Raw genomic sequence first — 27,560 nt, 5'->3', positions numbered from 1 at the left:
TCCAAAGGGGTGAAACAAAGAGCCCAGGCCTTAGTGCCCAGGAGTTGGGGCACGATGGATACCTTGAATTTGGAGAAAGCACCATAGTCAGCCTGATTGAAGGGCCCCGCTAGACTGTAAGCTCGTTGTGGGGAATACGTCTACCAAATCTGTTATACCACAACATTTATGTACATATCCATGATTTATTTATATTAATGTCTGTCTCCCCCTCGAGACTGTAAACTCATTGTGGGGAGGGCACATGTCTACCGACTCTGTTATACTCTACAAGCACTTAGATCTGTACGAGAAGCAGCGTGTCTCAGTGGAAAGAGCCCGGGCTTGGGAGCCAGAGGTCATGGGTTCGAATCCCGACTCTGCCACTCGTCAGCTGTGTGACCGTGGGCAAGTCACTTCACTTCTCTGTGCCTCAGTTACCTCATCTGTCAAATGGGGATTAACAGTGAGCCTCACGTGGGACAACCTGATTACCCTGTACCTAGAACAGTGCTCTGCACATAGTAAGAGCTTAACAAATACCAACATATAGTAAGATTATAACAAATGCCAACATTATTATTATTATTATCCCCCCCAAGCGCTTAGGAGGGTGCTTTGCACATAGTAAGCGCTTCGCCCATGCCATCATCATTATCATTGTCCTGGCTCCCCCAGGGCCCTGGAGCCACGTGGCTCCTCGCCGTCCTGGGAAGGCGCGCCTGCGCGGTGGGGTGTGAAAAGGCGGGACGGCGCGCCTGCGCGGTGGGGTGTGAAAAGGCGGGACGGCGCGCTTGCGCGGTAGGGTGGGAACCCGGCTCGGCCGCGCTTCCCGTCGAAATCGTGCGCGTCGGCGGCCACATCATCAAGGGAGTCCCGTGCGCGCCCCCGCTCCCCCCCCCCCCCCCCCCGGAGCCTCCGGCGCCTGCGCAGTGCGGGGGGGAGGGAGAGAAGCCGCGGGCGCGCGCGCGGGGGGCGCGGCCCCGACGAGGCGGCAGGACCTGTCACGGCTGAGGCGGCGGCGGCGGCGGCGGACGAAGGGGACGAGGTGGATCCTCCCCTCCTCCTTCGCCCCGGGGGACGATTCTGGCGGCGGCGAGGATGGAGGGAAAGCCCCTCCGCCTGTCCCGGCTGTGGGGCGCCGCGCCTCTGAGGTAAAAGGGGGAGGGGGTGCGGGAGCTGCCCCCCCCCCCATGCCGGGAGGGCTGCCCGGAGGAGGGGGCCGGCTGACAGAAACGCGCCCGACGGCAGGGAGCTTGGGGGAGCTGGAGGAGGAGCGGCCGGCTCTGCCTGCCCTCGCCCACCCTGCGGTCTCATTCATTCAAGAGCGCTTCCTATGTGCAGAGCACTGGCCTAAGCGCTTGGAATGGACAAATCGGTAACAGAGACAGTCCCTGCCCTTGGACGGGTTTACAGTCTAATCGGGGGAGACGGACAGACAAGAACAATGGCAATAAATAGAATCCAGAATCTCCCTCTCCTCCCTCGGCTCCCCAGCTGCCCGCCGTTGGAACCAAACGCTTTCCCCGGCCCGGCCCCGAAAGGCCACGGGGAGGAAGGAGAGAGAAACGTGTGTGTGTCTGTGGTGTGTGTCTGTGTGTCAGGAAGGGCCTCGGGGCGTGGAGCAGCTTTAACCAGCCCAGCAGGGTGGCCCGAAGCGAAGCCTCCCCTCCCTCCATCCCTGCTCCCGAAGAGAAGCCTCCTTTTCCTCCCTCCATCCCTGCTCCCGAAGAGAAGCCTCCCTTTCCTCCCTCCTTCCTTCCCTGCTCCCGAAGAGAAGCCTCCCTTTCCTCCCTCCTTCCTTCCCTGCTCCCGAAGAGAGGTCTCCCTTTCCTCCCTCCTTCCCTGCTCCCGAAGAGAAGCCTCCCTTTCTTCCCTCCTTCCCTGCCCCCGAAGAGAAGCCTCCCTTTCCTTCCTCATTCCCTGCTCCCGAAGCCTCTCTTTCCTCCCTCCTTCCCTCCCTCCATCCCTGCTCCCGAAGAGAAGCCTCCCTTCCCTTCCTGCTCCCGAAGAGAAGCCTCCCTTTCCTCCCTCCTTTCCTGCTCCCGAAGAGAAGCCTCCCTTTCCTCCCTCCTTCCCTGCTCCCGAAGAGAAGCCTCCCTTCCCTCCCTGCTTCCCTCCCTCCATCCCTTCTCCCAAAGGGAAGCCTCCCTTTCCTCCCTCCTTCCCTGCTCCCGAAGAGAAGCCTCCCTTCCCTCCCTGCTTCCCTCCCTCCATCCCTTCTCCCAAAGGGAAGCCTCCCTTTCCTCCCTCCATCCCTGCTCCCAAAGGGAAGCCTCCCTTTCCTCCCTCCATCCCTGCTCCCGAAGAGAAGCCTCCCTTTCCTCCCCCTTCTCTCTCCCTGGCTGCCTGTCCCGAGGTCGGTTGAGGGAGTGTTCACCAGGCCCCCCCGGGGACCAGCAAACGGGTGAAACTTTCTGTTTTACTTTTGCGAACGTTGGTTGCCACGTTCCCGCCCAACACCCACCACCTCGGACCCGTTTGGGTCGGATGATTTGAGCCTTTTTTTTTTTTTTGGTTTGTTTGTTTGCTTGTTTGTTTCTTTTTACCCCCCTCTAAAGAGTTGGGCCCGGCGTCAGATTCGGCCAGGTAAGTCTCGGAAGGGTAGCCTGCTCCAGACACCGACGGAGCCCGGCCCACGGGGCTGGAAGAGTAAGTGGTGAGGATTGTCTGAAATTTATCCAAGCCAGGCGGGTTGGGCTTCCTCCCATCCATTTTACTTATTGCAGCCTTTTCTGGGAGAGTGGAAGGAAACACCCTCCCCCCGAAAAAAAAACCAAAAACAAAACCCAGCGCAAGATGTACAATTGGTCGGACGTTAGAAAGGATCATTTGAATTTGACCCTGCTCAGTGGACCCTAGGATTTTTTTTTGCAGTTTATCCTCACTTCCATTTGAGACAAAAACAAAATTAGCCAGACATCCAATTATTAACTTTAACTGGAAAGTGGGGGGAACTCCCCCCTAAAACCCAGCGCAAGATGCGTAATTGGTCAGACGTTGGAAGGGATCATTTGAATTTGACCCCGCTCAGTGGACCCTAGGATATTTTTTTGCAGGTTATCCTCACTTCCATTTGAGACAAAAACAAAATTAGCCAGACAACCAATTATTTACTTTAACTGGAAAGTGGGGGGAAATCCCCCCCAAAACCCAACGCAAGATGTGTAATTGGTCAGACGGAAAGGTTCATTTGAATTTGACCCTGCTCAATGGACCCTAGGATTTTTGCAGTTTATCTTCACTTCCATTTGAGACAAAACAAAATTAGCTGGACAACCAATTATTAACTTTAACTACTCCTTTGTTTCCAGGCACTGGCTAGTTTTTGTTCTTTTAATTTGAATGTTTTTTCTCAGACAGGGCCTCTCCTGATTAACTTTTTAGAGTCAGAGGGCTATGCATCGTTGGTATTTTTTGCGTATTTGGGTTGGTAATTAAGGTGAGCCACTTATTGGTTAGTTAGATGAACACTGGCATACGTATTGCATTAATTAATAGTTGGGTGCACACACTGGGTTACAATGGAATGAGGAAACATAAGGTGCTGATGCTTGAGAAACTCACACAATTTCGTTTAAATCAATTATGAATGTACTGTGAAGTGTTTTGTCTGTAGGTTCTGAAGCTCACGTGGCCCAAGGGATTATTTTGTCATCATATTATCACTTTTAAGGGCTCACAACTTTTAAAGCATTGCTTTGTGTGTTAGAAGAGATTTCTTTCTACTTTGCAATTAATTGTACCAACTTTGTGTGGAGTACACTAGAGGTAAAAGGCACAACCCTGCCTTCAAGGAGTTTAAAGTATGTATGTTTTGGGCTGCAAGAATACAACAATTTGAAATCCACCAGTTCAGGGTTAAATGGTTACCCAAAAGAAAAAGAACCTTAAATTTAATCCTCGCTTTGCTATTGACACACCATATGACTTTGAGACCATGTATTGTGTCCCTGCCTACTTGTTTCATTATCTAAAAAGAGATAACAGTGCCACCCCATCGCCTGGGTTATTTTGAAGACAGAATGATCGTTCGGGTTTCAGAAGATATGAAATGCTTGCTATAAGAATATCTGTGGGTTTCTTTTTTTATATGAACTTCATAGGATTCTAGTTTTTTCCCCCACATAGCCACCACACTAAACAGCCTCCGCCTCTCTCCTCTCCCATGTCCCCAAAATAGCAGGTGCAGTTCATATTCTGCACCTTACTCTTTGGGATCAAGATAAGGCCCAACTCTATCGATTCATTACCTTTCCATCTTGTAAGAACACGGTGGAAATGAAATGAACTGTCAGCACTGGTCCCTATGATTGCCCTTGAGCTTCTGGAAGCAGCTGGAAATACTGATTTCAGAAACAACTGCTTCTAGCCTTCCCTAGCCGAGTAAGTACTTACTGTTGAGAGGTTCCTTGACAGCGGCCTCATCCCATCCCTTAGAGGATAACTGGTATTGTTTGTTATTCTTCAAAATGGCCACAGCTGATTTATGCTTTCCCAAGATAGTGTTTTGTTTAGTGCTTGGCTCCTAGTTGCTTAATACCGTTATTATTGCTGTTAGTAGTGGTATAGTAGTAGTAATACTGTTTTTATTGAATGCATTTGGGAAGTACAGAATAATGAAGCAACATGTTCCTTGCCCACAAGGGAGTTACACTCTACTGGAGAATAAAGATACTTGTACACTAAGAGTAATCCCCAAATCCAGTGTTAATCTGCCAGCCTAATAGTGAAAGTCACCCTTCCTATAGAGAAATTTCAGTCACTTCTCCATTGGATTAGGACAACAAATATTTTCATCCTTTACAGTAATAAACATATGTAAGTATATATTGTGTGCTAAGCACTGCACTGAACCCTGGGGTAGGCATAGACTGGGAGGCCCAGGAGGGACAGGAATTGTGTCCAATCTCATTTGCTTGTATCCACCCCAGTGCTTAGTAGTACAGTGCCTGGCACACTATAAGCACTTAAATACCACAATTATTATTATTATTAGATTGGTCACAGTCCTTGGTCCCACATGGAACTCACAGATATTTTTCAAATAGTAGGACTAGATCTCCCAGGATTTCTTTGTGGTGGCTCAGGGAAATGGGACTGGCATCCTGGTAAGGGGGTTATCAGTGTCTTTTCAATATCATTAATGGTGTGATTTTGACTCATAATAATGTAAAAATAAAGAACGTGTATTTTGCAGTCCAGTAAAGGTAGGAAGTTGAAGCATAAAAAATTGGCTTCAAGGCAAAAGGTTGGGTTTTAGTAATGCCTTCTCCTAGGAATACTATTAATGGAATGTTAGGTGGAGTTCAGCTATTCCCCTATGAAGAAAAGAATGGGCTAAGTAAATCTTATACTTTTGTGATTCATTGTAAGAAGGATGTGGAAGTTAGAGACCACCCTTTTCCTTACGTAAGTCAAAATATTTTGATTCCAGAGGGGGGAAAAAAATAGAATGCTTTTGAATTCAGTGTAGAATTTTTTGATGTCAGTTTGTTGTCATGGCAGTTATTGTAATGTCACAAGGAGTGCAATAGGTAGACCTTGAAGACCTTATTTGTTTCAACACACAGTTTTGATAATGGGCAGGGGAGTTGATGAAGAATGAATGAAAGAACAGATTCCAGATAGAGTTGCATTTTTCTGTGTCATGAAAAGTATTTTCCAGTAAGCAATACTTTCCAGTTCTGCTTGCCCTCTCTAATTCTTTGCCTCCCCCTACCCCCACCCCCATCTGCTGATGAGACCATAGACTAGTAGTAGTTCTGAAGCTGGAGTTCACTGTACTTAACTATTCTTTTGAATTTAGAAAATGTATTATGGTTTAAGGAATTTGGATTTAAATTACCAAACTCTACCTCCAAAACAAACCTCAACCTGAGATGCATATTTACTATTTATGATTGCAGTGTTCAGTTGTGTCTACCAAAACAACTGTAAAATCCATGCCAGAGAGAAGTTTGAAACAGACCACTCGCTATCAGTCTTGCCCCAGAGTACAACTTGGGTGTCTGCCAGAGAGCTGTCACCCACTCCATTCCCCCACTGACATTTTAGCAAGCCTGAGAGAGAATCTATGATTGTAGACCGTTGTCTTTGTGACAGAGACTAGAACACCCATGGCTTTAGTAATCCGTTTGTAATGTACCTAATAATAATAATAATAATGTTGATATTTGTTAAGCGCTTACTATGTGCAGAGCACTGTTCTAAGCGCTGGGGTAGACACAGGGGAATCGGGTTGTCCCACGTGGGGCTCACAGTCTTCATCCCCATTTTACAGATGAGGTAACTGAGGGCCAGAGAAGTTAAGTGACTTGCCCACAGTCACACAGCTGACAAGTGGCAGAGCTGGGATTCGAACTCATGACCTCTGACTCCAAAGCCCAGGCTCTTTCCAGTGAGCCACACCTGCTTGTCAGCATTCCTATAGAACTGTACAGACAAATAATTATTCTGAGGAGATTAAAAATATAATTGTATTCCATTAGAGGCCTTTATGGATAGAATGAAGTGTTAACCATTCATTTTTTCCTAGGGGCAAGATGGGTCTACTCATATCAAGCATTTGAATATTGCTTTGAAATTTACAGTAATCGATTAATAAAATTAAGAAGCAATTAAGACTATCTTATAAATATGCATTTAATCCCAAAGATTGTTCTCCTAAATTTAAACATTGTCAGATATGTAGTTGATCAATCAGTCATTTGTATTTGAGCGCTTACAGTGTGCAGAGCACTGAACTAAGCGCTTTGGAGAATACACTGCAATGGAGTTGGTAGACCCAATCCCTGTCCATAAAGAGTTTAAAGTCTAGAGCTGGAGATGGACATTAAAATAAATTACAGATGTGTTCGTAAGTGCTGAGGGTGGGATGAATAAAATGTATCAATTTAATTGTAAGGGCAACACAGATGGGAGAGGGAGTAGGGGAAATGAGGGTATAGTTGGAGAAGGCATCTAGGAGGAGATGGGATTTTAGAATGGTTTTGAAGATGGGGAGGGTTTTGGTCTGTCGTATATGAAAGGGGAGGGAGTTCCAGAGGGAAGATGTGGTTGTGGCTGTTGTTATATTGTACTCTCCCAGGTGCTTAATACAGTGCTCTGCACACAATAAATGCTCAGTAAATATGTTTGACTGACAAGGGGTTGAAGATAGATGAGATTGATGAGAGTAGGCTGGCATTAGAGGAATGAATTATGCGCAGTGGGTCTGTAGCAAGAGATTAGGGAGTTTAGGCAGGAGGAGGAGAACTGATATAGTGCCTTATCACTAATGGTAAGAAGTTTTTGTGTGCGGAGGTGATACTAAGATTACTATAAGTAATCTTCCTTGGGAGGTTGATAAGTACAGAATATTCGAGATGTTCAGGAGGGAATCCTATTTCATGGCTCAGTGGAAAGAGCCTGGGCTTTGGAGTCAGAGGTCGTAGGTTCGAATCCCCGCTCCACCACTTGTCAGCTGTGTGACTGTGGGCAAGTCACTTAACTTCTCTGTGCCTCAGTTACCTCATCTGTAAAATGGGGATTAAGACTGTGAGCCCCACGTGGGACAACCTGATTCCCTTGTGTCTACCCCAGCGCTTAGAACTCTGCTCCGCACATAGTAAGCGCTTAACAAATACTAACATTATTATTAACTTTAGAACAAGTTCGGGGGGCAGAAGAATTGTTGATCCAGTGCTCTAAAACCTAGCATTTGGTGTAGATTATAGTCATTAGCAAAATTCAAATATGATTTAGGTTAAGTAAAACCAGGACTCATAAGGCAAGAGGAAATGTAGAAGAATCTGGCTTGGACCAAACATGTTAGTTCACCTTATTAGACTTGAAACGGTGGTTTGGATGCCTTTTCGCTTGTGCACTAATGTGCTTGACTGTTGCACAATGTTTGGGAACAGTTACAGAGACTGCCCAGCAAAGCTAGTTCTTGGTGAGAGGATTTCCTTAAGGTATAGGAATGAAACCCTCTCTATTACTCTTAGTAATATATATCCCACTTCCTAGTTCCTTTAGTGAACATACTATAGTTTATTTAGAAGAACACATGCTTAATGTTTATATTTGGCTTTCAGTATAATTACTTTTGGTGTTTGCATATTTGGAAGAGTGAGTAAGTGCAACTGGATTAGGTAATTAGGGAAGGATAGGAGCTTGGTTCTAGTTTGCAACATTTTTGTATAGCTCAGCCGCATGGACTAAACTTTTGTGCTTTCAAAATAATGGGAAAATTATACTCAGTTACTAATATGTAGCCCTTTGTAATTTTTACCCCAGAATCTCAGGGTTCAGTTTCACTAATGAATTATTATTTCCATTTAATAGAAACTGAAGCGTAGGATGATAATTTCAATTAGCCCATTACCAAGTAAAGCGTCAATTAAAATTGAAGCCATCAGGTGTGATCTCCCCTAAATCTCCCCTGTACCTCTCCAGTCCCCCACCCTCCTTCTGTCCCTTCTTCTCTTTCAGAAGTACCTCAAAATGAGATCTATCACCTCTTAAAATCTACCCATTCCCCCTGAGCTTCTGATTCCATCACTTGGCACATTATTAAAACACTTGTTCCCTCCCTGACCACGATTTTCATCCCCTCACACCCCAACAACTCCTCCACTGCTTTCAAACTTGCCCATGTGTCCCCTACTCTAAAAAAAAAAAAAACCCCCTTCCCCGGACCTCATAGTGCCCTCCAGTCATCACCCCAACTTCTTCAAGTGAGTTGTTTACACCTGCTGCCTCCATTTAATACTAGTAATAAAAGTCGCTATTATTACTTTGGTATTTAAGTGCTTACTGTGTGCCAAACAGTGAATGAAGCACTGGGATAGATACAAGATAATCAAGTTGGACAGAGTCTCTATCCCATTTTGGGGCTCACAGTTTAAATAGGAGGGAGTAGGATTTAACCCTCATGTTACAGAGGAAACTGAGGCATAGAGAAGTTAGGTGTCTTGTCCAATGTCACACAGCAGGCAAGTGGCAGAGCCAAGATTAGAATCTAGGTCATCTGACACCCAGGTCCGTGGCCAAACAGTAGGCCCTGCTGCTTCCCCAGTTCTCTCCTTGAACCCCAGCAGTCTGACTTTTCCCAATAAGTCAATCAATCAATCATACTTATTTAGTGCTTACATCTGCAGAATACCATACTAAGTGCTTGGGAGCGTACAGTATAACAGAGTTGGTAGACACGTTCCCTGCCTACAGTGAGCCCCTCCACTCTATTGAAACCACCTCTCTAAGGTCACCAATGAACTCCTTCTTTCCAAATCCAATAGTTTGTACTCCATTCTAAATCTCCTTGACTTCTCAGCTGCCTTCGACACTGTAGAACACACCCTTCTCCTAGTAAAGCTATCTATCCCTGGCTTCACTGCCACTGTCTTCTGGTTTTTCTATTTCTCTTACCACACCTTCTCAGTCTTGTTCACGAGCTCCTCCTTTGGCTCCCAGGCCTTACTGTGGGAGTTCCCCAAGGTCCAGTTCTGGGTCTCCTTCTACCCCCATTCCCTTGGAGAATACATTTGCTCCATGGCTTTAATTACCATCTCTATATAGATGATTCCCAAATCTACCTCTCCATCCCTGAACCTCTCTGCTTCCCTACAAGCCCACATTTCCTCCTGCCTTGAGGACATGTCTACTTGGCTCTCCCTCCAGCACCTCAAGCTTAGCCTATTCAAAACAGAACTCTTCATTTTCCCATCCGAACCCTGTCCTCCACCGGACTTTCCCATCGCTGTAAACCACCACCATCCTCCCTGTCTCACAAACCCATTCAACTTGTCATTATCCTAGATTCATCTCCATCATTCAACCCACATATTCAGTCTGAGACTAAATCCTATCAGTTCACATCTCTCCCTTCCTTTCTATCCAAACTGTTACCGTGCTAATCCAGGCACTTTTTAATGGTACTTGCTGAGCACTGATTATGTTCCAGGCACTGTACTAAGTGCTAGAGTAGATACAAGATAATTGGGTTTGGCACAGTCCCTGTCCCACATGGGGGTTACAGCTTAAATATGAGGGAGGAGGATTTAATCCCCATTTTACAGATGAAGCAACTGAGGCCCAGAGACATTAAGTGACTTGCCCAAAGTCACACAGTACACAAGTGGTGGTCAAGATTAGAATCCAGGTCCTCTGACTCCCAAGCCTGGGCTTTCCACTAGCCCAGTCTGCTTCTCATTTCCTGCCTTAAAAAACTGTATCAGCCTCCTTGCTAAACTCCCTGCCTCCTTTATTTTCTGTCTCCATTTCATGCATCACTCAATCACTTCTTACCTGATCTTGCTCATCTACTACAACCCAGTCCACATATTTTGCTCTTCTAGTGCCAAGCTACTCACTGTACCTTGCTCTCATCTATGTTGCTGCTGATCCCTTTACCCATTTCCTCCTTCTGGCTTGGGACTCCTTCCCCTTCATATACGGCAGACCACCATGCTCCTCATCATACTTAAAGCCCTACTAAAATCATATCTTCTCAAGAAGTCATCTCTGACCATCTCTCTTCCCCTAATCACTCTCCTTTCTGCTTTATTTGAGTGTGTTCCCCTTAAGCACTTTGATATTCACTCCACCCCCCAGAACACTTAGTTCCATATATTTATACTCTGCTCTTTCCTCTATCTGTAATTTATTTTAATGTCTCCCCCCCACCCCCCAGTCTTTAAGGTCCTTATGGGCAGGGATCATGTCTACCAACTCTAATGTATTGTAGATGCTTAATAAATGCCATCAATTGATTGTTTAGTAGATCAGTTCTGGGGTTTGGAGAAGAACCAGGGCTTGTGACATCCAGTACCTTTGCTTATATCACTTGAACAATTCAGGCTGTCCATTTCATGTTCACAAGATATCCTAGTTCATTTGGAATTTACTGGTGAAATCCTAAACTTATAAATTTTTAAAAATGCTTTTTTATAGTAACAGCTTACAGAATTAAAGATGTTATCCTGGTCAAGAAGTACAGTTTCACTTTTGTTTCCTCCCTTAATGAGAGTTTCACTATAGGCTGTAATTGTTATGGCACGGTTTCACCGCCTTTTAATTTTACTGGTTCTCAAATTTGTAGGGGAGGCAGAAGAGGAGCTCAGCTAAAAATGTAGCTCCAACTCCCTTATCTATCTAAAATGTACTGTAGAGGCCATGTATAATAGTAACAGTATTTTTAGAAGGATCCCCAGGTTTCCACAAAGGCCCTGCCATGGGGAGCCTATCTGGCCAATGCCTCCACCTTTAGTTTAGTTTAATTGGGCCACTTCCTTTATTTTTCCATTGTATTATGGTACGGTTAATACTCAGGTTGGAATATCACATTGCTGTCTTTTTTTTTTTTTGAGTTTTTAAAATGTATCTGGGATTTTACTACAAGCCTGTAGTATCTTGGGATAGCATTTTCTCAGCCTGGGTGGTCTCCTGTAGAATCAAATCTCTGGCAGAGATGGGTCAACAAGTCTAGAGAAAACTGGCATTACCCAGAGAAGAGTGCAAGGTAGGAGGATAAATTCCGTTTCATGTTTGTTTAACTGTTTTCATTAGGGATGTCGGGAAAGTGAATAGGTATAAGTAGAAGCAGAAACAAGAAAGAATGGAAAAATGGATACAGAGCCCAAGCTTTTAAAATACTGACCACACATGACGTGCCATTTTCTTCATGTTCACCACTTCTTCGATTAAAAAATCCTCAAAATCAGGGAAGACTCCTACCTTACCATCAAAGCTTTTGTATATAATGTTTGAGAGAGTAAATGATCTGAGCCCTTCACTGTCAGTCAACCAATCAATAGTATTTATTAAGTACATATTATGTGCAGAGCCCTGTACTAAGCGCTTGGGTGAGTACAGTGCACCAGACTTAGCAGACACGTCCATTGCCTATAACAAGCTTATAGTCTGTAGAAATTGCAGATTACTTTGGTGGGGCCAAAGCCCTCAAGGCTCCCCTCTGTGAACGGTAGAGGAGGAATCCCCTTCTCCTCCCAAGCAACAGTCCCAATCTAAACGTAGCCCTGGAAGTGCTCTAGGAGGCATATTTACTCAGGGAAAAGAGAGGCAATGGGGAGCTGTTTCTCCAAGAAGTGAAAGTCAGGAAGACTGGTATCAGAGGTGGTGTGGCCATGGTTGAATTGGCGGGGCCTTGGGATCATACTTTAAAAAGACAGTTTTTGAATTACAGTTTTAGGCAGCAGAAATGAAAGACCTAGGGTTCATTTTTACCGAGTGGTCAATTTTACAGTTCAGTTGCACTACCAACTCTCTTCGTGTTATCATGTAAACTCCATAATAATTGTAATATTTGTTAAGCAGCCACTGTGTGCCAAGCACTGGGGTATATAGAAGATGATCAGGTTGGACAGAATCCCTGTCTCTCGTGGGACTCATATTTTATTTGAGACCATGCCGGAATATCCTATATGTAAATAATCTCCCTTGGTTGAAAGATTTGTCCTTTACAAGAGTTAAGTGCACCCTTTTGTTAAATATAGAAGTTTAACCATATCAAGTTATTACCCTGGACTTTGGACTATGGAGAAGATCTCTATTTCCTAAAATAAATTATTTTATCATCTGCAAACTACAGTGCTTCCAAGTAAATAATTTTCAAAGTTAAAGCTTGTGAAATTGCTACTCTTTCTTTTCGAAATCTTGGAAATTTTTGAATATTTTTATTTTCAAAATGTGGTGGGTTTTAGGAAATAAATTCAGACAGCTGAATCATGGCTATGACTCATCCTGGGCCTTAGTGTTTGTACAGAATGTGTCTGAGTCTTGCCTAGCCTAGCAATTAGATGTTTCCACAATACCAGTTAACTGTTCTTTTTTTCCTCCTCTGCATATCCTCCACCCCAACTCTGCGTCATTCTTGTGTGACCTTGACATCGTTACTCTGAAACATTCAGATTCATAATTAATGCAGATGTGTTTTAATTCCAGTTAAGTAAGGGGCTTTAGGTTCAGCAAAGTATGCCAAATATCTGAAGGCTTTTTATTAGGCTGTGATATTCTGAAAAACATATCTTTTAGTTCAGCTAAATAGTGGTTATTCTGAGATAGGAAGGGTTTTTTTCATTCCACTTCAAAAGAAATCCCTTGGAGCGCCTTCAAGTAATTGGTGAGACTAAAGTAAGTTTTGCTTGGTAGCTGGACCTAGTGTAATTATAAAACAGAGCATGGAAGCCACTGGATGTTAAACAGTGCTCAAACCAGTTTGTTTTAGAACCTGTTGTAGAGATGGCTAGGACACCGGTGTTCTCCTCTATTCTTTAATATTGGTAATTGCCATGAAATCTAAACTTCTCCTTAGAGAGTCTTGGGAAAGGAGCAGAAGGGAGTCTTAAATCCACGTGCTTAAAAGTAGAATATTTCCATTTCTCTTTTTTTATCCTGCAGATTTTCATAGTCTCTTGTTGGACACTCTCTCCTCCCCACTTCACAAGAGCCAAGATCTCTAAAACTTTTTCTCCTGGCCCCACCCCACCAGTTCCCATAACAGGGGCTACGCTCTCACCAGCTGCCTCCAGAGTATATGTGTATGTGTGTTTGTGTGTGTGGGGGGGTGTTGGGGAGGAGTTTGGGGGAAGGGTGTGTGTGTGCGTAGGGGGGAGAGTTGTCTGCTCTCTCTGTGTATCTGTGTCTGCATCTGTGATTGCCTTCTACCATATTATATTGTCTGTGTGTGCCTGCTTTTAGTGGGTTGGACCTGTGGGTCTTACCAAAGGCCACACCCAGAATCCTTCTGCTAAGCCTGGATTAACATCCATAATATGTCAAGAAAGATATAAAGAACAGGGCTTTTCCCAGGAAAAGGCAAAAACTGCTTTGCAAGCTACTGGAACTGTCTTCTGTCAATCAAGCTGCATATTGGCAAAACATGCCAAATTTAGTGCCAAGCAGCTTGACTGGGAGAACATGAAAGCTCTTAATGAAAGTAGGGATACACCTAAGAAGGGAGAAACATCTGAAAGCAAAAGCTCACTTCTTTCACATAAAAATAACTAAGAACTCAGAAGACAAGAAACAGGGTCTGAAAGCAGAGATACTTCAGCCACATTGCAGGTGGCACATCTCTGTTCATTTCCTTTTGAAGTTCACCCCTTAAGACATTTCTGTTAGTGCTGTAACCTGCAATGAATATAGTCAAGTATCTTCACTCACTTGATTATGAAGCATATTCCCAATACCCATAGCACCCTTTGCCTCAGCCAGAACACAACTGCCAGAGATGAGTGAGTGGGAGTGATGCTCTGAAAACCACTACTCTCTCTCTTTTTTAATGCCATTAAGCACTTACCATGTACCAGGCACTGTACTAAGTGTTAGGGTAGATACAAGGTTATCAGGTTGGAGACAGTCCCTGTCCCACAAGGGACTCACGGCCTTAATCCCCATTTTACAAATGAGGCAACTGTAGACCAGAGAAGTTAAGTGACTTGTCCAAGGTCACACAGCAAACAAGTGGCAGAGCTGCGATTAGAACTTGGGTCCTTCTGACTCCCAACCCTGTGCCCTATCCACTAGGCCAAGCTACTCTCATCAATTCCCTCACAACAGATCCTCAGTCCTTAGGTGTTTCTGACATGTGATTCTGTCACCACCACACAATATGCATTTTTAAAAATTGCTTCTACATCTCATCTCTGTTTCTATGTTGTTGCCAAGAGGTGTCTTCATTTTAGCCCTTCTTTTGGAAGCAAAAGACTTATTTACTTTGGAAGTAAATTACCTATTTACTTAGATTAATGTCTCCCTCCCCCTCTAGACTGTAAACTTGTTATGGGCAGGTAAGCAGCGTGGCTTGAGGAGCAGCGTGTCTTGAGAAGCAGTGTGGCCTTGTGGATAGAGCACAGGCCTGGGAGTCAGAAGGACCTGAGTTCTAATTCTGGCTCTGCCACTTGTCTCCTGTGTGATCTTGGGCAAGTCATTTTATTTCTCTGGCCTCATTTCCCTTATCTGTAAAATGTGGGTTAAATCTGTGAGCCCTATGTGGAAGAGGGACTGTGTCCAAACCTATTAGCTTGTGTCTACCCCAGTGCTTTGAACAGTGCCTGGCACTTAGTAAGTGCTTAACAAATACCATAAGGATTATTAATCATTATTATTTTTACTCCCAAGCACTTAGTACAGTGCTCTGCACATAGTTATTGCTCAATAAATACCATTGATACTGCACAACATTTTTAGCAGTGCACTTTTTTAATGGTCCTTGTTAAGACTCGAACTAAGCGCTGGGGTAGATGTGAGCTAATCATGGTGGACACAGTCCATGTCCCTCGTGGTGCTCAGAGTCTTAATCCCCATTTTTTGCAGTTAGGTAGCTCAGGCCCAGAGAAGTTAAGTGACTTGCCCAAGGTCACTTGAAAGGAATGATGGTTATTTAGAAGATCTAATTTCTAGGGAATCTCTGGACTATCAACAAGTTTTAATTAAGGGTAGTCTTGCAGTTGATCCATTGAGAATCTATGCAGCTTAGACCCATCATTTAGCTCAAAGACAATGAACAACATTTTTCTGGAAAGGATAAAGGACCATTCATCATTCCTAGGTAATGGTCCATTTATGGCATTCTTAGGAATTTAATTTGACCGATATGTCTGAATTGCTAGCCCCACTTGGTGAGGATTAAATACCCTGAGGACTTTAGCTAATTCATACTCAGATTTTGGCAGTTCATACTTGCTCAAATACATTTTGGGGATGAGAAATGGTTGAAAGGATGCAAAGATCTTTAGTATTCACTTTCTTCCATTTTATGTGTCTGTGAACCAGGTGTTTCTGGGCCTCAGGAGTGGTTATCATTGAATGTTGGTTGCTGAAGCAGGTGTTTTTTTCCAAATTGCTAGTCTGTAGTTTTAGAGTTGTTTTGCTTAGTTTTGCTAGAATTGGTAGCAAAAGTAGCCGAAAGATGATCATTAGCACTTCCAGTGGACTGGCTTTTTTATGCCCAACTGAACTTTAGAATGTACTTTAGAATGGCACTTAGAATTCTGAGTGTCACACTGGGCTTGTTCGGCTGGTTCACATTGTATGTTGATATTGCGATTTGGGAAGTCTCAGACCAGATCATCACCCAGTAGCTCTAAGGTAACCAGTGACCAACATCTCCTCTGGGAGTAGGGTGGAGCTTTGGAGCATCTCTGGTCCACCTGCAGGCTTTAGCCTGAGGCGGCTCCAGAGGGTCTCACTTTAGATAGCTACCCCAGGATGAGGGTTCACTCCGTTCCAAGAATTTTTGGGAGATGGTGGAGAAGCCCTGTGGGATTGGGGTTAGTCAGGAAAGGTTGGAAGTGGGATGCCTCTGAAATCTTCTGAAGACCTTCCAAACACTTTGGATGTCCCAGAATCGACCCAGTCCTCGGGGGTGGGGGGTGGGGGATTCTTAATCTAGAAGGTGCCCCCAGCAGGGTGAGATTAAAGATTCTGGAGACCCCAAAATAAGGCTTGATTGGTTATGCTTCAGGGCAGAACCTTGGTGGTGAAGATTTGAGGAATAGATTTCTGTTTACTTCTATACTGTCACTTCCTGCTTGACTTAATTAGCACTTAATTGACTCTTAAAGTCTAGATATATATTTTTAAATGATTCTCTCCCCCACCCCCCCAAAACTTCCTCCCCTTAAACCTTGGGCCCTGGACTTCTTAAGAATGCATATAGTTTTGAATCAAGTATTGGGTGAAATATGGAGACTTTGATTTAGACATGGTCCCTAGCTCACAGTCAGCCCCACAGGGAAAGAATAATGGTAATCCAGCAACATCAACAGTTCAGTAGAAAACAGGCAAATAACAGTGTATACTTGCTGCTGGGGAGTGGACCTCAGGCTTCCCACTGCTCCAGGCTGGGTCATCTTTAGTTCAGACTGACATAGGCTTCTCAATGTCCCAAATACTTGGAAAGCAGGTTCTCCTTCACGCACTCCCCCTGTTCCTGCAGGCAGGTTGGGGTCAGAGCTGCAGGCAGGAGGTCAGAGGTGGTGGTGGTGGTAAGGGCCCGAGACCATAGGGCCCCTTTAGGCAGCCCTACCCCAATCGAATACGTATGGGACCGTACTCCTCCTTGTCTATTTTTATTAGAAAAAGAATTGCCAATGTTATAATGCTCTCAAAATTTCTGTTTTAGTTTATCTTTAGCAAACCATAATGAATGAAAACTTAATGTTGCAGAAGTGAAACCAGCATGTTTGATAGAAGAAAGAGGAACAAAGGGCACCTGTTGGTAGTGTGTCCCTTAATTTAATTTTCCCTTACACAAGTAATCATTAACAGATAGATAATGGGAAAGCAGAAGGGAGTGCCAATTAAGTGATTGGTTATTTTGTAAATGAAAAATATGGTTACTCGCTTGCTGAAAGGTGTCATTTTCAAACCCCTGACAGCCAGACAGTTGGTGCTTTTCTGTGAAAGAACAAAAAGATGCTTTTAATTTGGTGCAGAGTGGTAGATATGCAGAGCATGCAGGTTCTTGGAATTCCAATACTTTCTCCTTTTTTTTCTATGAAGTGGATGATCCAAAATAAAACACCCCCCACCTCTTCCCTAAATTTTCACTTGATTTCTTTTTCCCGCTCCTTCATTTGACATTTTGAGCAACTCCAATTGCTTTTTAGGATGAGGAGTTAGAGTATTGTATAGGTAACATTCCATTGCTCTCTAGAGCTTGTGTCATAGCATAAGTGAATAATTAGGAGCCTCTTTAATGACAGTGAGATTATCCTGTGCAACCTGAGGTATCCCTTTGGGATTAGCTTGTAGAATGAAGAATTCATTGACTACCTGACTTCAAATTTGTCACTACGATGTTGTCCTTCCATGAGTTTCCCAAATGTCTTAATGTTGAAAAAACAGATTCCAGTGTTTTATTTTTCTTTAAGAAAATTAAGTTGAAATGAGAAGAATAATGGTCTATTCTGTATTTTTTACTTTCCAGATGCAACCACTATTGTGGAACATTTAAACATTGGAGAATACTGGAAAATTGCCTTCTATGCAGCAAAATGACTTTTTGTTTTTAAACTTGTGTTTTGCTTCATTGGTTTCCTCACATGCTACGTAAGGCCTAAAGAGCAAAGATTCCGTGTTCTGTAATGACAATATGACTAATAGTAAAGGAAGATCTACCACGAACAAAACAAATGGTATTGTAAGCGGCGGAGAAAGCTTTGTAAATTGGACTATTGCTGTCAGTACAATTCAATCTGACAAGTTCTTAAACCTGCTATTGAGTATGGTTCCAGTCATTTACCAGAAAAATCAGGATGACAAACATAAGAAACCAAACAGTATTTGGCAAGATGAATTACCATCTATAGCACAAAGTTTTAACCACAGAACAGATCAGCACATGGACTTCCCTCACTTCTCAGAACCATCTTTTCATGGTAATAATGGACACAGTCCATCAAACTGCAGTCCAAAGTATGATGACTACGCTAACTATAATTATTGTGATGAGAGAGAAGCTTCAGAAACTGCTGCCATGTTAAAAGATGAAGACACGTCTAGTGAAGGTGATGAAGATGTTATCCTAGAAGGAAACCGAAAATTACCGAAGGAATCCAGTGGAACTATGGCGTTGCAAATACTTGTACCATTTCTGCTGGCAGGTTTTGGGACGGTTTCAGCTGGCATGGTTTTGGACATTGTGCAGGTTAGTGTGCACCTCTTTGTGTTGGCTGCTTTGTTTTTCCTGGTATGTATTGTGGCAGATTGTCAAACTTTAATATGGTACTGTTGGCTAATAGTATCAAAAATCTGATTTAGGTGATATCACTTCAAGACAAACAATATTTTAATGAATAACATTCTTAGTCTCAACATTTCTACAGAAAAAACATTATTCTTGTCTTGAAAATGATGAAAAGGTCACATCTCCAGGAAGGTACTCCTGTTTAATTTCAAAGTCTCTACATTTTATATCCCCAAATTGCCATTTTGGCCCTCCTGAGCCACATAAGGACTTTAAATATTCACAGTCCCCTCACAGAACTTTTGCACATATCTTACACACTTTGTGACTTTCTCCTATCTGTAATTTAGTGTTTTGCCCCACTAGATTGTAAATTCCTTGCAAGCAGAGATCAGTCCTACTATCACAGTCACTTAGACTGGGAGCTCTATGTAAGTCAGGGACTCCTGGGACCCACACTCACCCATCCCTGGAGCAACAAAATCATGATGACAATATGTGGCTGCCTTAGGGTTCATGTGTAGTTCCAAGCTGGTTCTGCCATCCTTTAATTGACTCACTTCAATTTATTGCCAAAGACCTCAGGCACTTTTGGTCCCAAGAACATGATGGGGTAGATTTGCTTCCCTCTCCACTGTCTTTTTAATATGTGGTAAACTATATCCCTTTTGTTATGTTGTTGTTGTTCTACCTTTCAATTAAGTATCAATCGAATGCTTACTGTGTGCAGAGCACAGAACTAAGCACTTAGAAAAATACAACGTAGTTAGCAGATATGTTCCCTGCCCACAATGAGCTCACTGCCATGATTCTGGAAGAATATTTAGATGAATATAAAGAATTATAAGATTTTTATGTCGTACATAAAACAGGTTATTTATACATTTATGCACATTTTTGCGATATTGAATTCTTTAAGTAGACTTCAAAATCGTAAGGCTGATAAAAATGTCTCATTTTGTCTGAAACAGAAGTACGTGAAACAGTGTCTGTAAAATTCTCCTCAGCAGAATAGTTACCACATTTTGTGCTAATTTACTTTTCTCTGATGGATGGTTTAGCCAGAACTCTATAAAGATACTCTTCCTAAAGTAATGCTTGGCCTTCAACCATCTAATGCCGAAAGAGCAATAAAACGTTACAGGATGTGTGGGTTCTTTAATGTTGACTTAGTACTTCACTTGCTTAATATGAGCACATGTAATGTTTACAGATCACAAGGTATTGTGAAGGGAAGAACAGTACACATTTGTCGTATAGTTTAAAAACATTTTCAAAGTAAACTTCAAAGGCATTATTAACACTCAGATCATTATAGTCTTAAAACCCATCAAACTAAGGCTGGTAATTTCAGATTTCTCCTTTTGGTTATTAAATGGACCCCCTATTAATTGGAAGAAGTGTGCAAAATGCTTTAAAATATATTTCATTTATTTGTATCCCTGATTATCATGAAGATTGCATTAGTACAGAGAATGTTAGTACCTGATATCTCATTTTATCACAAGCATCTCTGAGTGTTAAGGAAGAATCACAGTTAGATTCATCATACCAAAAAATGGTAATCCAAAACTAAAATAATTAAAATTGTATTTACATTCCATTTCCTAAAGCTTATTCTTTTCTCGAAAATTTACTTATGCTTTCTAAGGAAACTTTTTATACTATGATACATGGTGGAAAGTGCCTTAAATGTTTTTTGCACATTAAAAGGACATAACTTCTCCTGTATATACTTTTTTTTGCCCACAACTTCCTCCTGTTGGGAAAGATTAACTCTTTAATTGTCCCTAGTCATATTATCCTTTATTGCGAATCTTTTCCTATAAACCATAAATTCTTAGATGTTTTATTATACTTGTTTGATGTAATTTCATCTGTCTTTAGCTGATAAATTGAGATTCTGTGGACAACTCCAAATCTTTCAATAAAATGATTTGTTTCATTTAAAATTCAGTTCAAACTGAGAATTGAGTTAAAGCTTTCAAAAATTAATGTCAATTTATTATGTTGAGTGTTGATTTTTATGTCAGAAGACTTGAAAGTAGAATGCTGTAATATGTCAATTCTCTTGGCCATCATTTTTGTATGATAATAAATTAAATATTATTGGGTAATAGTATTTATAATAGCGTGTATTCCCTCTTAATCACTTATAAAATGAAACTTTAGGGGCTTTGCTAAGCAGTAGTTAAAATACCTCCTAGATATAAAATACTGAAGTCATAGTTTGGTTATACATTCATGCAGTAGTATTTTTTGGGCACCTACTATATCCTGTACACAATACCAGGCACTTGGGAAAGTACAATAGGGGTAAAAGACGAGGCTGCAACCATCATGGAGCTTGACACTATTATTTTTAGGTGCATGTATTACCTTTTGTAAAGGGAAATTGTAACACTACAAAGTATTCATCATACCAGATAAAGTGACTTATGAATTAAAACTTTAAGATTTAGGAACTATGATTTTTCCTAAAATAATTATGGCTCCTACCTTATACCCAAACTCTGTATCTCTTCAAAATGTTCAGTTTATGATTTAGTTTTGTTTGAGTCATTTCTGCGTAGTATGATAAATTTAGCCATTAAAGGTGGCATTTTTATATGCTCGTATTAATTTTTAAACTTGGCCACAAGGTTAATTTCCTACTGAATAGTTGATCAGAACATTCAGGCTACCGTATTTAAAATTTAGGTGTGATATTTAAGTTTTTCTGGGGCCTCCTGTATCCATTTTCTTATAAAAGTTACCCGCTTTGGTTATGTATTCTTACCTCAAGGACTATCAGAGGCAGAGGGGCAGATCATCTAGGAAGGAGAGAGCTCTATAGCTGCTTCTCTCATCTCCTCTGCCCTGTTGCTGCAGATCTCCTCAGCTTTCTGTAAAACTGAAAGATTGAGATGTAGTCAAGGGATGAGATTCCTATCCGCTAGCATTCCAATTCAGTTCACTCGAACAATCCAGAAACTACAGTCTGGCGGTTGTCATCGCATTCCCACAGGGTCACTCATGAACATTCGACCAAAGACTATGGTTTCTTCGAGCTTTGGATAAATATTTACTGACTTGAAATAGGCCCACTACATTCAACTTCAAGGTGAATATAAAAGTTAAATTAAAGGTCTGTCATAATGACTTTACAAGCTGAATGGCAGTGTAAAAGAAAGGCATTCATCTTCCCTTCCTCATTTCTGACCCATTCTTCAATCCATAAAAAATCATTTAGTCCTACTTATTAAAGTTAAAAGGGGTGGAAAGTGTGGTTGACCTTTGAAAGTTCTTCCCCAAAGCGGGGGATTATCAAGTGAACAAGAGTTCTTGCTTGACAGTGATACCTAATGTTCTTCGCTAATATAGTATTCTTCCAATTAAGAGAAGACCTGAATAATCTATCCAGTTTTTGAGATTGTCTGTCAATTACTGATTTTTCATGTTAACCAAGAATAACTGGAAAGAGATACAGTAATTCTGCCTATTCAGATGCTCTGTGTTCATTCAATTCCACTTTAGTTTTCATTCTTTGAGGTGAAAATGGAAATGTATGACTTGTTTAAATGGTAAAGAAAATGAGGAGAAGGAATATAGCAAAACAGCTTGGAGGAAAAGCAGTTGGAAGCAGATGATTTTTGTGATTCTAGAAATGAAATCACTTGTCTTTCAAGAAAACAAAGTTAAATTATTGTATTCATTCATTCAATCATATTTACTGAGCGCTTGCTGTGTGCAGAGCACTGTACTAAGCACTTGGAAAGTACAATTTGGCAATAGAGACAATCCCTACTCAACACGGGCTCGCAGTCTAGAAGGGGGAGACAGACAAGAAAACAAGTAGACAGGCATCAATACCATCAAAATAGATAAATAGAATCTTAGATATTTACATGTCATTAATAAAATAGAGTAATAAATTTGTACAAGTGCTGTGGGGAGGGGAAAGGGGTAGAGCAGTGGGAGGGAGTAGGGGCGATGGGGAGGGGAGGAAGAGCAGAGGGAAAGGGTGGTCTTAGTCTGGGAAGGCCTCCTGGAGGAGGTGAGCTCTCAGGGATTTGAAGAGGGGAAGAGAGTTTGGCGGATGTGAGGATGGAGGGCTTTCCGAGACAGCGGGAGGACGTGGGCCAGGGGTCGATGGTGGGACAGGTGAAAACGAGGCCCAGTGAGGAGGTTAGCGGCAGAGGAGTGGAGTGTGCGGGCTGGGCTGGAGGAGGAGAGAAGGGAGGTGAGGTAGGAGGAGGCGAGGTGAAGGACAGCTCTGAAGCCAAGAGTGAGTCGTTTTTGCTTCGTGCGAAGGTTGATAGGCAGTCACTGGAGATTTTTGAGGAGGGGAGTGACATACCCAGAGCGTTTCTGTAGTGATCAATGATTTGATATTAACCTTTTGGCACCAGATAGGTTAAGACCTAATACATTATCAAGAATGTTACCAAGAATACTGTAACATACATTATTATTATTATATATTATTATTATTATTATTACAACATACATTAGTATGTTAATATATATCCTGGGAATTCCCCTACCCTCTTAGTACTGAGAAACACTAAATTATTTGGTTAAATTTAAGACAGTTCTCTAGAAATTAGGTGTTTAAAATGCCAGACATGCTGTGTAGTTCTTATTTTCACCTACCCTCAAATAGATCCAATCAATCATATTTAGTGAGTGCTTACTGTGTGCAGGGCACTGTACAAAGCGCTTGGGAGAGTACAACACAATAATATAACAGACACACTCCCTGCCCGCTATGCGCTTACAGTCCAGAAGACAAACTAAATTCTTCTAAAAACGTGAGGCTATTGTTAGAGCCAAATTGGAAACTGCATTTTGGCAGTCTACGAGGAGCAAATTTTTAGATCCAAGATTAAATCCCTTTCTCGTGAAATCCCTCCCCCCCATTTTAATGATCTTTAAAGAAACCACATATTCACAGTAAATGATAGAGGAAGTCCAGGCCTATCTCATATGCCAGATTATAGAAGCGAGTGGTGGTGGTGGGTTGGGGAGGGGGGCGGTACTTTGAACATATTAAAGGGCTATTTCCTGTTTCTGTTTTGAGAACAGTGTCCTAGACCTCTAAACTGGCTAGATCCTGAAAACCAGTGCAGACTTTGCTCTGGTTGCATACCTGATCTGAAGCCCCCAACAGTGCTCAGAAGCCCCAACGGTGCTCAAGGTCACTTCTGAGTGGCGGGAATAGTCACACATTTGCAGTGTGTACTCTTGGTTTATCCTTTTGGTTACCGGGGCTTTGAGGTTGCTTGTGGGATCAATCAATCAATGGTATTTAGTGCTTTCTATGTGCAGAGCACTGTACTAAACACTTGGAGAGTACGATGCATCAGAGTGAGCAGACACATTCCCTGCACACAATGAGCTCAAAGTCTAGAGGGGTGGCACTCCAACATTATACTGCCTAGGAGTCAGTGCCCTCCTTGGATTGAAACAGTGGCAGGTTAGCTCACTCCCCCCATCTTAACAGCGCCTGGCCCAGCTTGACCAGAGTAGTTCACTAAAAAGATCTTGCGATATATCTAGCTTTACTGGAGTTCCTTGTTTGTTCCTTGGGTTTGTGTATGCCTTGTGGGAATGTAGTGTTCATTTAAATACTTAGGTCTTATTTAACATCTAATATGAAGTTTAGGGGAAACAGCATGGCAAAGTGGGTAGAACACAGGCCTGGGAGTCAGAAGGTCATGGGTTACAGTCTTGGCTCTGCCACTTGTCTGCTGTATGGCCTTTTCTGTGCCTCAGTTACCTCAACTGTAAAATGGGGATTAAGACTGTGAGCCCTATGTGGGACAGGGACTGTGTCCAACCCGATTTGCTTGTGTCCATCCCAACGCTACTTAGTAAAGTGCCTCTTATATAGTAAGTTCTTAAATACCATAATTATCATTATTAATACCGAGGTCCAATGGTTCATTTATCTATGTAGTTCTTTTCTAAATCATTCTAGCTTTTCTTTGAGAGGATGAAGAGTAAAAATTGAAAATTGCTTGAAGCAGAGGTACCATGTCCATTTCAGTGCTATGCTGGATTACAAACATAGCCTTCAGGATTAGCAGAAGGTTACTGAATGTCAACTGTGACATCTCCCCTACATCTTGGGTTGGTTAGCGTGATAATTCACTGCTTGGCCCCAGGGCTGGCATTCTAATGAAATAACAGCCCTCACTGAACTTGTTTGTGGAATGTCCTGGTTGAAAAAACATTATTTTGCTCTCAGGACAATAAGGAGGAAAATTGAGGGGTTTAGATGAATGGTATTGTATCGCTCCCCCTTGATACACAAAAAAACCCTTCTCTTTAAAGCAATCCCCAAAATATCAGACACAATTTTTTAAACTCTACTGTTGATCACTGGGTGCATAATAAATTTCAGATTATTCAGTCTTTCACCTGAGAGTGTCTGTGAATCTGGAGAGAAGCTATTTTTCTTTTACTGTAGCATTTTTAGTGAGATGAGAGAGAATCTACCTTTCCTGCCTGTCATTTTGGTTCCAGCAGTATTGATTTCTGTGGCTAGAACAATGGTGGAGAGTCTTTGCATTCCTTATTGAGAGCATTTACTGAGTAGCTAATGAGACATTTTGAGGTACTTGGAATGTTTTATGATTATCCCTTACTTAGGTCATTACTTGACTGAAGTCCAGTATTCACTGCATAGAATTCCCAGATTTAAAAGACCTCAAGAAACAGTCATCCATTGTTTACTTTGCAACTTGATCAATGTAATTTATTCCAGTCACAAAGATTAGCCCTTCTTATAACTCTCTTGTAAACACCATTCTTTCTTTTCCAACAACTGTGATCTCATTACTGAGACAGCTAAAATCAACAAGCGGATCTGACCCTTTGTTAAGGTTTCTTTTCTACCCTTAGTCATCCAGTGATTCCATCTCTCTTTAGATCAAACACAAGCTACTGACTTTTCCCTCCAAATATTTCAGTTATCAAGTTCTGTTCTGCCTGTTTCCTCATCTTCCATTGTATCCCTCTCCACCCTAAGTCAAGCTTATCTTCTTCTAACTCCCTGCGCTGTCTTCTTTTCTCATTCAGCCGTTGATCAAACTGTCTCAATCATAGAGCAGCCTTACTCTTGTCCACCGTAGCAACCTTTCTTCCTTTAAATCTCGGCTCAAGACCCACTTTTCCCCTTTGATTTCTTTTCCTTTGGTTTGATAGTCTGCTATCATTCAATTGTATTTATTGAGTGCTTACTGTATGCAGAGCACTGTACTAACCACTTGGGAGAGCACAATATAACAGGGTTGGTAGACATGTTCCCTGCTCACAATGAGCTTACAAAAATTCCTTAAGGACAAGGACTACAGAGGGATAAAGCTGGACAATATTGTTAGTACATTTTTCACTGCTTCCATTTCTCTCTGAAGGGGGTCCCTTGCACTCTGTATTGGATGCACACAACACATTTTGTCAATAATAATAATGAGAAATACCTGAACACTGTTGATGCAAAATGAGTACATGATTAATTTATCTTTAAAATAGGTAATTAGATGTGGTATAATTTTGTTTTAGCCTGAAGATCAGGTATTTGCCATTGTCAGGGGTAAAATACTTATTGTTATTGAGCAGTTATTTAATCCAACATGTCAAATTCAGGCTTCCAGTGTTTAGTGCATTCCTACATATTCTCCTGCTCCCTTTAAAAAAAGAGTACTTTACAGCTAAGTGACTTGAAAATTTCTTTATATGCAGAGGTGTAAAGCTTGACAGTATTGTTAGTACATTTCTCAGGGCCTCCATCCCTCTTTATATTGCTCCAGCCTTTCTGTATGTACAGTCCATCTCATAAATTCAATGTCTGGCTCTCCTTCCTATTTCCACTCTCCTTTCTTCTTAACCAATGAATGAGACAGCAATACTGGCTACCTGTTTTGCTAAGAATGGTCAACTGTAAAGGAGCTACTGTTTTCACTCAATGGTGCATTGAAAGAGAGGTTTATATAAACTCAGGATTTAAGGGGCAAAGACCTTTAGAAGCAGCGTGGCTCAGTGGAAAGAGCCTGGGCTTTGGAGTCAGAGGTCATGAGTTCAAATCCCAGCTCTGCCACTCACTCACTCACACTCAGCTGTGTGACTGTGGGCAAGTCGCTTCACTTCTCTGTGCCTCAGTTACCTCATCTGTAAAATGGGGATGAAGTCTGTGAGCCCCACGTGGGACAACCTGATTCCCCTGTGTCTACCCCAGCGCTTAGAACAGTGCTCTGCACATAGTAAGCGCTTAACAAATACCATCATTATTATTAAAAGCATTGTCTCAGAGGGACTACTCCCACCCTAATGAAATTTGAATTTTATAATCAAAATGGAATGTATGTTCTACATTATATTTCCAGTGAGTTTGGTAATACTTTAATCATATTACCATTTTGCATCAACAACCCTCAGCTATTTATTAAAAGAAATCTCAAAATCCTAAAATGATCTGGGTTCATCAAGCGTGGTGTTTATAAGGTTTCTTTAATGTGTGGGATGCTTCATCTCTGCTACAATATTTGTGTGAGATAAGTTGAGTCAGCAAAGACTTGGCAAGCGTATCCTGTAATTTGTTGGTTTTGCCAACTTTTTCCACCTTAAATTGATTGTTTGCTGTTTCCTGTTTCAGCCAAAATTATATTGGAATTAAATTGTAGAGTTTGAAACCACTGCACACAAACAAAAACTAAGAACTCCCAAACTCCATGACAGAAGCTTTCACAATGTATCTGAGCGGAAACTGCCAGGATAAGTTTATTGGTTTTAGATATAAGTTATATAAATATTCCTCAAATGCATATGGAGCAATCTATAGGTGAGCATCTTTGTAAAGGCAAACTATTGATAAACTATTGATATTAGCTATGATACTGTTTTC

At 42.1% G+C, this 27,560-nt stretch overlaps 1 protein-coding gene across 3 annotated transcripts in view; it reads left to right on the top strand.

Annotated features, from left to right (window-relative positions):
- The first annotated feature begins 985 nt into the window (after nucleotides 1-985).
- The window catches only part of SLC41A2 (solute carrier family 41 member 2), an 82,616-nt gene continuing 56,041 nt past the window's right edge, over nucleotides 986-27,560 (top strand). Inside the window, exons 1-2 of one of the 3 annotated variants that reach the window (XM_029078966.2) lie at nucleotides 986-1,133; nucleotides 17,915-18,634. In XM_029078966.2, the coding sequence (XP_028934799.1) occupies nucleotides 18,080-18,634 (555 nt within the window). In that variant the 5' untranslated portion in view covers nucleotides 986-1,133; nucleotides 17,915-18,079. Of the gene's footprint in view, nucleotides 1,134-2,350; nucleotides 2,569-5,525; nucleotides 5,647-17,914; nucleotides 18,635-27,560 lie in introns of those variants that run through there. The other 2 variants (XM_029078967.2, XM_029078968.2) reach the window with 2 other exon arrangements.

This window comes from Ornithorhynchus anatinus, chromosome 14, assembly GCF_004115215.2.
Source record: "Ornithorhynchus anatinus isolate Pmale09 chromosome 14, mOrnAna1.pri.v4, whole genome shotgun sequence".
Lineage (NCBI taxonomy): Eukaryota > Metazoa > Chordata > Mammalia > Monotremata > Ornithorhynchidae > Ornithorhynchus > Ornithorhynchus anatinus.
This window is presented reverse-complemented; position numbering and strand designations above follow the sequence as displayed.